Source organism: Ipomoea triloba, chromosome 1 (assembly GCF_003576645.1).
Source record: "Ipomoea triloba cultivar NCNSP0323 chromosome 1, ASM357664v1".
NCBI lineage: Eukaryota > Viridiplantae > Streptophyta > Magnoliopsida > Solanales > Convolvulaceae > Ipomoea > Ipomoea triloba.
In genome coordinates this window covers 3,678,662-3,692,196 of record NC_044916.1, presented here as the reverse complement: position 1 = coordinate 3,692,196, position 13,535 = coordinate 3,678,662, and the positions used below count along the sequence as shown (strand labels likewise).

General features: G+C 36.9%; 3 protein-coding genes across 6 annotated transcripts in view; 2 read left to right on the top strand and 1 right to left on the bottom strand.

The window, feature by feature from the left end:
- The window catches only part of LOC115996125 (heat stress transcription factor B-2a-like), a 4,392-nt gene extending 3,285 nt beyond the window's left edge, over positions 1–1,107 (top strand). Inside the window, exon 2 of the mRNA XM_031235269.1 lies at positions 695–1,107. Coding sequence (XP_031091129.1) covers positions 695–1,045 — 351 coding nt within the window. The 3' untranslated portion in view covers positions 1,046–1,107. The remainder of the gene's footprint in view (positions 1–694) is intronic.
- An 827-nt stretch (positions 1,108–1,934) lies between these two features.
- Positions 1,935–5,694, top strand: LOC116020722 (pentatricopeptide repeat-containing protein At4g21705, mitochondrial). Of its 4 annotated transcripts, none has more exons than XM_031261226.1 (3): positions 1,935–2,247; positions 3,019–4,263; positions 5,028–5,694. In XM_031261226.1, the coding sequence occupies exons 1-2, from the start codon at positions 1,984–1,986 to the stop codon at positions 4,258–4,260; spliced, it is 1,506 nt and encodes a 501-aa protein (XP_031117086.1). In that variant the 5' UTR covers positions 1,935–1,983; the 3' UTR covers positions 4,261–4,263; positions 5,028–5,694. The 4 variants fall into 4 exon arrangements, with proteins under 4 accessions (XP_031117086.1, XP_031117080.1, XP_031117104.1 ...); XM_031261220.1 differs by having other exon boundaries at positions 5,025–5,694; XM_031261244.1 differs by lacking the exon at positions 5,028–5,694 and having other exon boundaries at positions 3,019–3,940; positions 4,119–4,208.
- Positions 5,695–7,009: 1,315 nt separating this feature from the next.
- LOC115999225 (stem-specific protein TSJT1-like) lies at positions 7,010–9,848 on the bottom strand. The gene is made up of 4 exons (XM_031239062.1): positions 9,543–9,848; positions 8,342–8,582; positions 7,500–7,620; positions 7,010–7,403 (listed from the first exon to the last, which is right to left on the bottom strand). Exons 1-4 carry the CDS (start codon positions 9,743–9,745, stop codon positions 7,204–7,206), a joined length of 765 nt encoding a protein of 254 aa, XP_031094922.1. The 5' UTR covers positions 9,746–9,848; the 3' UTR covers positions 7,010–7,203.
- Between the last annotated feature and the right edge of the window lie 3,687 nt (positions 9,849–13,535).

The window sequence follows — 13,535 nt, the reverse complement described above, 5'->3', positions numbered from 1 at the left end:
CCCCCCTCCCCTCCCCTTCTCTCTCTCTCTCTCTCTCTCTCCCTCCCTCTCTCTCTCTCTATATATATATATAGTCATGATCAGGTGCGGCCGTGCTCTCCCGTGCGGTTCACTTACGAAATACACCACTCAATGTTAAGAAACACACCACACAAATATGCATTGTGGTGTGTTTCTTAACATTGGGGTGTGTTTCATTGTGGTGTATTTCTTAATATTGAGTGGTGTATTTTGTAACATTGAGTGGTGCGTGACCGCACGGCCGCACCTGAAATTATATATATATAATAGAGATGAAACATGCCTATTTTAACATTTAAGGTGCGTCAATTATAAATATTACAAATCATGAACTTCTTTCTTCTTTTTTTTTTCTTTTTAAATTTTGATGATGGGAATCCACATTCATTATCTGAGGACCGTGTAATAGATAAACCTTGTATTGTGACCCTAAAGGATCACAATAAGATAAACTAATATAGGTTGTCAAATTGTCCATAGATCAACTCAAACCAAGAATGTCAATAAGCCGCTCCCGCTAAAAATTGAATCTCAAAACTTTTTGTATTCATTTTTAGTTCAAACACTTTAAAATTTTCATAACAGCTATACATATGTGCATGTGTGTATTGTACAAAATGAATGCTTTAATTTCTAACATATACAGAAACTAAACAACAATATATATGTATAGGGATTCAAGAAGGTGACACCAAAAAGATGGGAATTCCAGCATGAGAAGTTCCAGAGAGGAAGGAGGCATCTGCTGGTTGAGATAGGCAGGAAGAAGACAGAGCCCAGTGCCTTTCCTGTTTACCTAAGAGCCAACTATGAAGAAGAAGAAGATACAATAATAACATCATCAACAACAACAACAACAACATTGTCATCATCTTCAAGGTTGCTGCTAATGAATCTGTTGGAGGAGAACAAGAAGCTGAGGAAGGAGAGAATGGAGCTTCAGATGCAAATTGCTCACTTCAAGACTCTTCAGATGAGGCTGTTGGAATGCCTCAGTTCTCAGTGTATGGCCACTCAACAATAATAGCTGGCCACATGAATTATGAATATAGTATTTAATAAAATTGAATCGGTTCTCCGGGCATAGTTCAGTAGTGTAATAGTTAGAGTGAGATAAGTTTTAACCACACTAACAACGGTAAGGTGAAAGCTAAGTTCACTTGACTTACGTTTAGCGATTTATCGCATCCTACAGGTGGGGTGTTATAGGTAACGTCATATATTTAATAACGTTATATCATGTGGTTTGTTAAACGAATGTATATAATCTACTAGTTAAAAATACATAATATATTAATTGCATGTACAAAATTTATATCGGAAGTCCACAATACTTACGGTGGACCCTTGTGCTGGACTGCAGCTCGAAGAGCCAAATCTAGCATTATGTCATCAAAACATATTGTAATTATTATACAAATATAGGCTCTGTTTGGTAAATGACTGTTGGCTGTTTGGGTTAGGATGTATGATTTGTTAATGACAGTAGCTAATTGTAAAAAGTTGTTTGATAGATTAGCTGTTAGCTGATAGCTATTTGATATAATTCTTTTTCTCAAAAAGCTAATTGAAAAGGCTGCTTTGAGTAGCCTTTTGAATTTTAATATTGTAGAGTTACAAAAAGCTTATTAACCAAACAACTAATAGTGATTAAATAAGTCAAAATTGGCTGATAGGCTGATTATTTACCAAACAGGACCATAATGAAATAAAATTACGCATTTGTTACTAATTAAAATTTTTGACGTATCTAAAACTTGATTAGTTAATCTAAGATATAACAATTGATAAAAAAAAATTATATTTTAACTAAAAAATATACCAACTCATCCCGATTACCTTGACCAATTTAAGAAAAACCCTTAAACCCTGGTCAAGAGTCAATGCCACCAAAATCTCCTAACTCACTTCATCACTTCACTTCACTTCTCGCTGAGCTCAAAATCCGAAATCAGTTCGACAATGCTATCCCGGAATCAACTCTTAATCCGAACCCTAATTCGGGTCGACACGACGACATTGATACCCCGAATCCGATCGTACTGCGCGAACGCGGGGAAGAAGGCGAGTCTGTATTCCAAGATCAGCCCGCTGGGAAACCCTACAACCAGCATAACCCCTGAGCTCGATGAATGGGTCCGACAAGGCAATAAGCTCCGATTCGCAGAGCTTCAGCGCATCACTCTCAATCTCCGCAAGCACAGGCGTTTCTCTCAAGCTCTTGAGGTACACACGCTGTGTATATGCTCTCATTTTGATTGGTGTATATATGTGTATATATACGTATTTGTGAATGTATATATGCAGATGCAGTTTCATTTTATGTGTATTGATATCAAAACAGAGATAATGATCTTGGAGCGATCTGAGCTTAGTGTTTTATGAGTTCGTTTGAAAGTTGGATAAATGCTACTCTGCATTAGCTTGCTTCAGAATAATTTAATGCTTCGAATTAATGATATTTTTATTTAAATTTCTAATTCCATGCTGGCTATATAAAGGAGGATAATGTTTCGGTATTTTCTTGATGAAGCTCTATTTCATTATACAGATTTGTGTTTTCCTGATATTTCTGCAACTTCTCTAATGGTTAATCAAGTTAAACTGAGAAGCTTGAGTTTCTTATTATAATAATCTCTTCTTTACGACCTGTGAATAAGATTACGTCAAAATGATAAATATTAACCTAAAAAATATCTAGAGTTTGTACAATTTAGGGTTATTTCGCTCAAAACGATGTTATTTTGAGTGAAATAACCCATTAAAAAAAAAAAGAATAGTAGTTAATTGGCCGACTAGGCGGCCTAGTCGGTGCCTAGGATGTCTAGTCGGCACCTAGGAGGCCTAGGCGGTCAGTGCCGAAGCGGCCTAGACGGTACTTAGGCGGCCTAGGCGGAATTTTTGCAACACTGGTTAAAACACAATTTTGTTTGGTAGGTAGTAGGCAATAGGAAGGCCGTTTTAATCACATTCCTATTAATGTGCACTGTTAAGCAGGTTCTTGAGTGGATGAAAAGGAATGATGCGATCAGGTTCACTACAACCGAGCATGCAATGCGTTTGGATCTTATTGGTAAGGTTCATGGGTTTCTCTCTGCTGAAGAATATTTCAATAGTTTGAGTGAAGAAGATAAGAATGAAAAGACATATGGTGCGTTATTGCATTGTTATGTCCGGCAGCTCCAATTTGACAAGGCATTACTCCATTTGCAGAAAATGAAGGAGGAAGGTCTTAATTTAACTAAAGTTGTTTTCAATGACATCATGGCCCTTTACACAAGAATGGGGCAGCATGAAAAAGTTCCTGAAGTGCTTGAAAATATGAAGAAACATGGTATATACCCTGATAATTTGAGTTACAGAACCTGTATCAATTCATTTGGGGAAAGGTCAGATATTGATGGAATGGAAAAAGTTCTAAATGAAATGGAAAACCAAACCCATCTTGTCATGGACTGGAATACATATGCTGCCATAGCAAATATCTATATTAAGGCAGGCCTGATAATGAAAGCAAATTTTATGCTTGTGAAAGCAGAGGAGAAGTTGGATAGCAAAAATCATGATGGATATAATTTTCTGATTTCATTACATGCTAAGCTGGGAAACAAGGCGCAGATCCTTAGATTATGGGATGCTGCAAAGAATACTTGCAAGAGATGTGTAAATCAGGATTACATAAATATGCTGAAGTCTCTAGTAAAACTCGATGAGCTTGAAGAAGCACAGAAACTGCTTCTAGAGTGGGAAACGTCTGGCAACTACTATGACCTTCGAGTACCATGCGCAGTTATTACCAGCTATATTGACAAGGGATTACATGCAAATGCTGAAAATATGCTTAAAGATTTAAGAAGTAAAGGGAAAATAGCATCACCAAGTATATGGGTCAGAGTTGCTGAAGGCTACCTGAGTGAAGGTGAGTTGGAGAGAGCCTTTGCCTGTATGACAGTTGCTTTGTCTTTGCAGGAGAATGAAGGATGGAAACCTAATGCAAAGGTTGTTATGAGAATAATAAGTTCATTAGGTGAGAAGTGTAGCTTGAAAGAAGCTGAACCATTAATAAGTTTGCTGAAAAGATTTATGCCATTGAACAGACAGATGTACCATGTACTGCTCAAGTCATATGTGGCTAGGGGGGAAGATGTAGATGGACTTCTGAACAGCATGAGAGCTGAGAATATAGATGAAGATTATGAAACAAAGATGATCCTTGAAATGAGTCCTGTCAGAAGTTGAACAGTAAGTAAACTTGCATTATAAATAAAATTTTCTTAATGCTTCGTTTTCAATCTTTTTAATTTGGTATATGCATATCATATATTCTTTTGGCATTATACCAATGACAGTTGTTTATCCAAATTCATTAACACTTGATCTATATGAATATTATTTTAACTTCACATGAGAAGAAGTTAGCACTTATAGCATTACGTACTATTAACCAATTACAGAGGTCCCCAAACTTGTGGGACTAAAAACCTTCAGGGATGGAACTAATAGAACACACTTGAAAAATGTCTTTTGTGAGCCTTAAACCCTTAGTTGAATGGGGCCGGCCAAGAGGCATTTTCAGGTTATTAGGTCTATTTCTATGTAGCTCCATGCAAGTTTCATGTTGCTTTATTCCACCACCAAACTAGTTAATCCTGCCCATTCATATATAATGAATGAAACATTTCTAGCTATTTTGAATTCACTGACAAGTGTCCCATTGCATGCAATTGCTTGGAAGTGCTTAATTCCAGCATCAAACAATTGAAAGCCCACTCCCATTCGAAATGAATGAAACCTCTCCTACTATACAGAGCTCACTAACGAACACCCCATGCATGCATTAATCTTCAAAGCTTTCTATAATCTATATGTAGCCCTCTGATGTCCTTCCCTTTAATTTATCATCTGATCTGATCTTCAGCTAAAACTGAAAATGGCATCTCCACACTTTGCTTGAATTGCTCTGATCATGGTTTTACTAATTTCATCATCATTCCTTTACTCAGCAGGCCCAATCCTACCGCCTAGGCGCCTACTTCTCCCGAAAGATCAGATGGAGACAATAACAGTCATCCCAATATTCATATCTTGAACAGCTGGGAAGAGGAGTTCGTATTGGAACAAAACTTTTACACTACTTCCTGAAGGAGTTGAAGGAAAATATTGTCCAAAATCTGTTCTTCCCTTTGGTGAGGGTGGCATTAATGGCAGTGAAGAGCAACAGATTTGGGGGACAATGCCCCTGCCCAGGAATTACTGAGTAATCCTCATCCCCATTCTCATTCCCCAAATTTGCCTTGTTCCCGACAGGAATAGGAATTAGGTTCCCCGTTGAGTTTGGGGACAATGACCTTCCCTTGATAATATTGTAAATTGGTCAGGGCAATTTTATTAAGTTGGTCTCTTGATTTGAAAATCACAAGATTACAAGTTCATCTTTGGAGCAACTTACTGGTTTGAGTCGGTCAGTTATGAACAATTTAGTTTAATTTACTTGTGATTCTTTGTTGGATAAGGTCACAAGACGGAGTTTACTCAGTGTACACTCTCGAATAATGACTACAGGACATGTTTCCTTGTCACCGAACAAATTTTGTAAATTGGTGTAAACATTTAGGGTGTGTTTGGAAAGCTGGAAAATGACTTCTGGAAAATGTTTTCTAGAAAATGAGTCATTTTTCGGAAAATAGTTTGATTTCCAGTGTTTGGTTGCATTCTGGAAAACTGTTTTTGTGTGTTTGGTTCATTTTCCGGAAAATGAGTAGAAATGTATATTTTTATTTTATTTAAAATATAAAAATATATAAATTAATAATATTTATTATAAATAAAATAAATAAATAAATAAATAAAGAAAAGAAGGTGCCGCTGTCCCAAAAATCACAACTACCTAATCAGTGTAAATGGGAAGGATTGCAGCAAGAGCAGCCATGAAACCCAGGGAGCAAAGAAGTAATTGACGCCAACATAGTTACAGAACTCCGATTTCACCAAGGAGAAGTGGAAAATGAACCTCAAAGCCTAGAGAAATGAGAGCAAAAGGAGGGTGCAGAGAGTGAGGCACCACAGCAGCATAAACGTGGTTGCAGTGAGAGTATGATAGATGTGATAATGGAGACTTGTGGTGGGTTTGTAGAAATGGTCGGTGAGGGTTTTCCAAAGAATTGCTTGGCCTCCCAAAGAGAGGCTGATTCGGAAATAGCCGGCGTGAAGGCGCGACACTTTTTTTTTTTTTTTTTTTTCTTATGGCTCTGGTTTCCGGCCGATCCTGACTGAGAGAGGACTGTCTGGGCCGTCCCTCTCTCAAACACCCTGGGCGGAAAATGGCGGAAGTCATTTTTCGCCAAAATGGATATATTTTCCCCAGTCAATGGAAATCATTTTCCGTTGACTGGGTTTTCCAATGGTTGCCAAACACTCCAAGCCCGGAAAATGATTTCCAGAAATCATTTTCCGGATTTTCAAACACACCCTTATCTCTACCAAATTGGTGTAATCATCATACGAGAAACAAAGTTAACAGACCAAGTGAACTTAGGGCATACATAATACAATTTTCTTTCTCCCCACAAGTTTCACGCTGCTTCATTCCAACATCGTGCCCGCCCTGCCCATTCAACAGTGGATGGAAACTCCAATCTTTCCTACTTTTATTTCCTTAAAAAAATTTATATAAATCAGCCCATTCATGCATTTAATCTTGAACATATATATCCCAGCTTTGTGACTTTGATAGCAACCGCGGTGGTGGTGGTGGAGGTGGTAAAGATGCTAGGCGCGCGCTCACGTGATACTTATGACAATTGAAATATTATTGTCCATTATTAATATAAAGATCTTAATATTCGAAACTTAGTGGTTTAGTAAAAGACAAATTTAAAGAAAATAGTTCATTAGAATCACAATTTTAGTCGGGTTGGTGTTTGTCAAGCAAAAGAATTGTAATTACGGTGTACCAAACACCCCTAAAGGACCATTTTTAAAACAAGAATAATCGAAATCCATCAGCATGACAAATATTAGCTTAAAAGAAGACATACAAATTTGTGCTAGAAGACAGCCTTAAACACAATTCAAGAATTCACATCCATCAGATGTTATTACACACGATCATCATATAAACATCGGATTGCTTAATCAAAGCCTCAAAACCTAAACCATAAAACGCAGATCACTCGATCTATCTCAGTCTCCCTCAACGACGGCCGCATCAGCCCAGTTGGAAGCGCTACCCCTGCGCGGAATGCTATGGAGTCTGGTGTAGAAATCCACCTGGAAAATAACGGCCTCGATTTTGGCCCCGTCGTCCTCGCGCACCATCGCCTTAACCTTGTGCAGCGGATGATCAAAGCTGGTTAGCCCGCTGCCGCTGATGAAAATGCACCCTGCAACAGTTCAAAAATACAAAAAACTAGCGCTGTTACAGCATTGCCCACAACGTGTTCGACGAAATGTCTGTGAGCAAATTCAGACTGCAGAACCTGGAGGAAAGGGCGTGTAGCATTGCCCACAGGCGGCGTTGATCAAGTCCGGATCATCGGAACATACTAACGATTCGTCTGCGCCAACTCCCCAGTGCAGCGCCACGCTTCCTTCTCGGTCCTAGGTAAATCAAATCTCCCTCTCAATATGTTTTAAGGTATATATATATGTTGCAAATGGATGATTGTGCAGTTTCTAGGCAAAAAGCAAGAAATCTGCCATATGTTTTAAGGTATATAAGGAAAAGTGGTCAAATAGACCCTTGAAATATATTTAAAAAGATAGTTAGACCCTTAAATTTTTTAAAGTTGTAATTAAATCCATTAATATTTTATTTTGGTGTAATGAAGTCCAAAAACCGGTTATTGATCTGTAATAGTAGGTCATTAGGATTCCGACAACCCTTCGGCACTATTTGTACCACCACCATAGAAGACCAGAACTTGGTCGCGGTTTGGAGATTGGAGAAGGCGACCGATGCCGGTCAATTTATGGTCGAAAATAATGTCAAGAGGGTTACCAGAATTCTAGTGACTTGCGATCACAAGTTACTAACTGATTTTTGGATTTTATTGCACTAAAATAAAATGTTAATAAGTTTAATTACAACTTTAAAAAGTTTAAGGGCCTTGATTTTTCAAGTAAAGTTTGAAGGCTGAATCTTTTTGCAGGTATATATGTCTTCCTCCCTCTTATTTAAAAAGCAAAAATTTGACAAAAAACTTGATTGTTGTGAATGCTCTAAGATATAAACCGTTCAAATTACCACCTTGGGGAGCAGTAAAAATGTGATGAAAAGCAGTAGAAATGTGCAGAAGGGGTGATATGGTGAATTACATACCCTGGCTAGAAAGAGAGTAGAAGTTTTGGAATCAAAGAGAATGAAAGAGAATTTGCCCTCAAGCTCCTTGATGACCTGATCAGGAGGATAGGGTGCCCTGTCTCTTAGAACCTTATAAGCTTCCACCATTATCATGGCCTCTGTAGCTTGTCTTGAAAGCCCATAGTATTTCCTCAGGTCACATATGTTGTCCAGTGCCCCAGAAAAGATGCAGAAGATATCCTCCATCACAACAATCGACCTGCCACCACTCATCACTCAAATTACAACCCTTCAAAAGAGTATATCGATTATGAATTTCTTACCACTTTTAGTATATTCTGTTAGTTTTTCAACTAAACATCACATAAAAATCATCGGTCGAGAGTATTTCATAAATTCTGAAATTCTTGAGTAAAAGTTGATCAAATTGTAAACGGTCTTAAAATGACTTTTATCTCTCGATTATAGTAAAAAATTTAGTTTTAATCTCTTCAATCGAGAGTATTTCATAACTTTTAAGTTGAAGATCAAATTGTAAACAATTTTAAAATGATTTTTATCTCTAGGTATAGTAAAATTTTTATTTTTAATCTCTCAGATCGAGAGTATTTCATAAATTTTAAGCTGATCAAATTATAAACAATTTTAAAATGACTTTTTTCTCTCGATTATAGTAAAATTTTCACTTTTAATCTCCTCGATTGAGAGTATTTCATAGCTTTTAAGTTGATGATCAAATTGTAAACAATTTTAAAATGACTTTTGTCTCTTATAGTAGTAAAAAACTTTCACTTTTTTTTTTTTAATCTCCCGAATTGAGAGTATTTCGTAACTTTTAAGTTGATGATCAAATTGTAAACAGTTTTAAAATAACTTTTATCGCTCAATTATAATAAAATTTTCACTTTTAATCACCTCGATTGAGAGTATTTCTTTAAGTTGATGATTAAATTGTAAATAATTTTAAAATAACTTTTTATCTCTAGATTATAGTAAAATTTTCACTTTTAATCAAAACCGATTAAAAGTATTTCATAATTTTTAAGTTCATCAAATTGTAATCCATTTTAATATGACTTTTATCTCTTCGTTATAATAAAATTTTCACATACATTTATCTCTTGGATCGAGGGTATTACGAAACCCTTTTAGTCAAAAGTTGATGAAATTGTAAAAATCATAAAATGGAGAGAAACAAGTAAAAGAATACTATATATACCTTGGATGTTTGGGGCTTTCACCACCATGAGACAGTCCCAAGAAGTTGTCATTAGCAAGTTTGTAGAGCGTGGAGTCCGGCCACCGTGACCGGAACCTTGCCGCGGTCTCCTCCCGGGAATTACATTCCCGCCGCTGCCCCGCCGCCGCGACGTTGAGCTCCGGCGGCGCCTTCCCAATGCACTGCTCGAAAACGGCCAACATCCTGCTATCCTCCACGACCAAACCTCAAGATTCCCGAACTGTACTAAACTATGATCGAGGTATATATGGAGGATTTAATTTTGGGTCGTCAGTGCTTGCTTAATAATATAATGCTCTTATCCATACGATGGCTGCTGAAGCTGAAGATGATAAAGGACAGGAAGATGAGGTGGCGCAGCCTACGTGTCGGATTTCTGGCTACTTGGCGATGTTAACGTGTCCAAATAGTCAGTTGGAAAGAGATGTGCGGATAAAAGCCCATAATTATGTCTCTTTTTATTTCTTGTCCAGAAGGACAAACTTTTCTCGTCTTCATGGCCCACACTTTATGAAAACGGAAGAGTAAATTATAGTGATTCAATGATAATTAGGTAGGAAGACTAAGGATCAGTGTTTGTTTCGGCGGTCCAAACTCAATTATGTATTTATGTGTCCCTATCCCCTCCAAGAATCAACTCATTTGTCTGTGCAAGTTAACTTTTTAATTTCTTTGTGGATGAAGAGGGGAGAAATTCGTGACTGTTACTCGAAAGTGTATATTGAATAAATTTCTCTCAAGTGTAATAGCTTACAAACGTGAGAGGGGTTTAACTAAGAAAATATTGACAAGAATTAAACTTATAATTTTTAAGCACGAGAATTATGTTACAACCGTTTAGCGATGCATTTTTGGGCGAATTATCTGTCTTTTGTCTTTCATATTAATACTCCACGCTTTTCAAGAAGGTAGAATGCGTAATTGGATTATTCCTCCATTGGCCTTTACCCCCTTTTTGGACCGTTACAAATGCAATAATTTGAGTACACGTAATCCACTATAGGATACCATATGTGATATTTTTTTCAGTATTGCGTGTAAAAATATCATATACTAACTAAGTACTTTGTGCTTAGATTACATATCTGTGACTCTTTTTGAAGGAATGCCACATGATTAAACTCTGGTGGTGGGATAGTAACTCTTTGGGCATAGATAGAGAAAATATACTGCTTTGTAATAGAGTCAACAGTATTAAAAAAATCATATACTAAAAACAATAAAAATAACGAGATACTTTTATTGAAAATTGACACTTTTGAGTTTTGAGCCCTAAATTATATTGATATAGTAGTATGTTTTTTTACCTTTAATATAATTATAGACACTATACATTTTCTCTTTATGTTATTCTCTAAGTGATTTTTTTTTTTTTTTAAGGTCAAAGTGATTAATTTTATCCTCCATAGAATGTAATATTTTTCACCCTATGGTCTATCAAAAATGCTAACTACTACGGAGTACATAAATCGTTACAAAACCACTGTAATAAGATTCTCAAACAATAATGTTGTAAATCCTTTGGCGGGATCTAAAAAAACATGGAGCGCAAGTCGGGAAGCATCAAGACTAGACGTCGTCTAGTTAGCACATCGATTTGTCTCTCTATACACATGTTGAACCACTCTAACAAGATCCTCGAACAATAAATGTTGCAAATCCTTTGGCGTGATCTAAAAGACATGGAGCGTAAGTCAGGGAGCATCAAGAGTGGACGCCATATAGTTAGCACACCGATTTGCCTCTCTATGCACATGTTGAACCACGCAAATTAAGCCACACTCACATAAAATGTGTAACTAACATCACCTATTTTGGTGAGAATATTTCAAAAACTTCCAAAAAAAAACCATATTTTATTCCATGCATTTAAATTAAGCAAAATTTGAATAAAGAATTTGTCATTTGGACTAATTACACTTAATTAATGCATTTTCAACAACCATTCATCCAAGGAATTAAGATAAGATTTTTGTGGGACCATTAGAAGGTTCTTTTCATTTAATTTCTTTTCTTTTGTTTGTCTTTTCTTACTGGCTGCTTGACTGACTCTTCTCAAACAAGATAATGAAAAAGAAATGCAATGAAAATGATATTAACTTAATGACGTTTAGCGTCATTAATGATATAATTACTAGTTAGTTGGCATATATAGATTATAAAATTATTAAAACAAGTATATATCAACTACCACATTACTTAGTATAAGTCAAAAATGTTATGCTAAGCTATTTAAAAACCTTTTTTTTTTTATGATAACAATTAGACATCAATAAAGATTGAGTTGAATTTAATATATTATATATATACTTCCCGTCATAATTGTGAATGTGCAATGAGCAATAATTACAAATATAGCTTCTAAAATGTAAAAGTGTATTCAAAACTATGTTTTACAAGTGTATCATGCAACATTTACAAGTGCAATCGCAGATACATTACATCATTACATTTCAGTAACTATACTTATAGTTGTTGCACGATGCACTTTAAGTTTGAAATATTAATATTTATCAAAACGTCATTACACTTCTTCCTTTACTGCAATCGATCTTCCCAAATCAATGGTTAGAATTGGTTTGCAATTATTATCTAATCTTTGGTTCTCATTTGATTCTCTATACTAAGGGTGTGCCCGCTAGCCGCTTTACAATATATTTTTTTTAAATATCCATAAATATTACTCATACATTAGTTTCTTTTTAAGATATGTATTTTTGAACTTTTAAATTAGAAAAACAAGGGTAAATCACCTATTTGGTCCCTTAATTATTCGCGAACTGTCAATGTTGTCCCTTAATCCCGTAATCATCGATTTGACCCCTGAAATAAAATGTGATGTGTCAACTTAACCCTTCCGACCGTATTCCGTCTAATAGCCGGTGAGGAGCTCGATTTAGCAAGGGCAAAGTGGACATTTTACATTTAAAATCCCAATTCTTGGTTGTGGTTGGGGAAGAAGTTCTCGCTCCGCTCCCTCTACCGGCCGCCGCTGATCTTCACCCGCAAACTCCGATCACCCCTTCTCAGTATCGCAAACTTTGGGGCCTGCCCTTTCAAGTACTTGGCCAAGAAATATGTGGGTATGTCCTGGAAATGGAAAAAGACAAAGCCTTTGAACAAAACAGCAGAGGAATGAATTGAAGAAATCCACATACACACGTACGGGGAGAGGGAGATATGCTCACCACGCCATTCTTGAAAGCTGTATGAATGGGCTTGAAGAAGTGAGGGTTTTTGGGAGGAATGGTTTTCATGGAAGGCAGAAGGATAGCTCAGTGTCCCCACCTCAATTGCACCCTCTTTCGGCTCCTCGCTCGGCTCCCTCTCCTCATCCTCTTCCTCCTCCCTCCCGCCGGCGGCGGATATCCCCAGATCTGGCTTCTTCAGCCCCGGCGCGCCGCCTGAAGACGAAGCCTCAACCACCCCCTGCAACCCTATTTGCCCCGTCCACCATGGATTCGCCATGTATATATGTATTCACTAACTACAAAACCCTCAAAATCAAAATCAAAATCAAATCAAATCAAATATCCGGTTTCTTCGTCTATTACCAAGGCTATTATGTACTGTTCATCTTCAGATCAACAAAACCTGTAGCTCCTTTTGAGTGTTTTGATTTACAGATGAACGGTAAAATTCCAATTCTCCCTTGAGTGTTTTGTAACCCTTCTAAAGATCTGCTTCCAATTCTCCCTTGACAACATTAGCAGAAAATCCCAGGAAGATCCCATTTCCAATACCAAGATCTGGAATTTTAAATGTGAAATGTCCACTTTGCCCTTGCTAAATCGAGCTCCTCACCGGCTATTAGACGGAATACGGTCGGAAGGGTTAAGTTGACGCATCACATTTTATTTCAGGGGTCAAATCGATGATTACGGGATTAAGGGACAACATTGACAGTTCGCGAATAATTGAGGGACCAAATAGGTGATTTACCCGAAAAACAATTCTAAAACGTTATCAGAG

Bases quoted from the DNA above. Each gene is read 5' to 3' on its own strand.
- LOC115999225 (XM_031239062.1), bottom strand. From the start codon at position 9,745: ATGTTGGCCGTTTTCGAGCAGTGCATTGGGAAGGCGCCGCCGGAGCTC. The intron at 7,621-8,341 runs GTATGTAATTCA...TGATTTACCTAG, and splicing joins CTACTCTCTTTCTAGCCAGG to GACCGAGAAGGAAGCGTGGC. The intron at 7,404-7,499 runs GTTCTGCAGTCT...GAACTGTTGCAG, and splicing joins CTACACGCCCTTTCCTCCAG to GGTGCATTTTCATCAGCGGC.
- LOC116020722 (XM_031261226.1), top strand. From the start codon at position 1,984: ATGCTATCCCGGAATCAACTCTTAATCCGAACCCTAATTCGGGTCGAC. The intron at 2,248-3,018 runs GTACACACGCTG...ACTGTTAAGCAG, and splicing joins GTTTCTCTCAAGCTCTTGAG to GTTCTTGAGTGGATGAAAAG.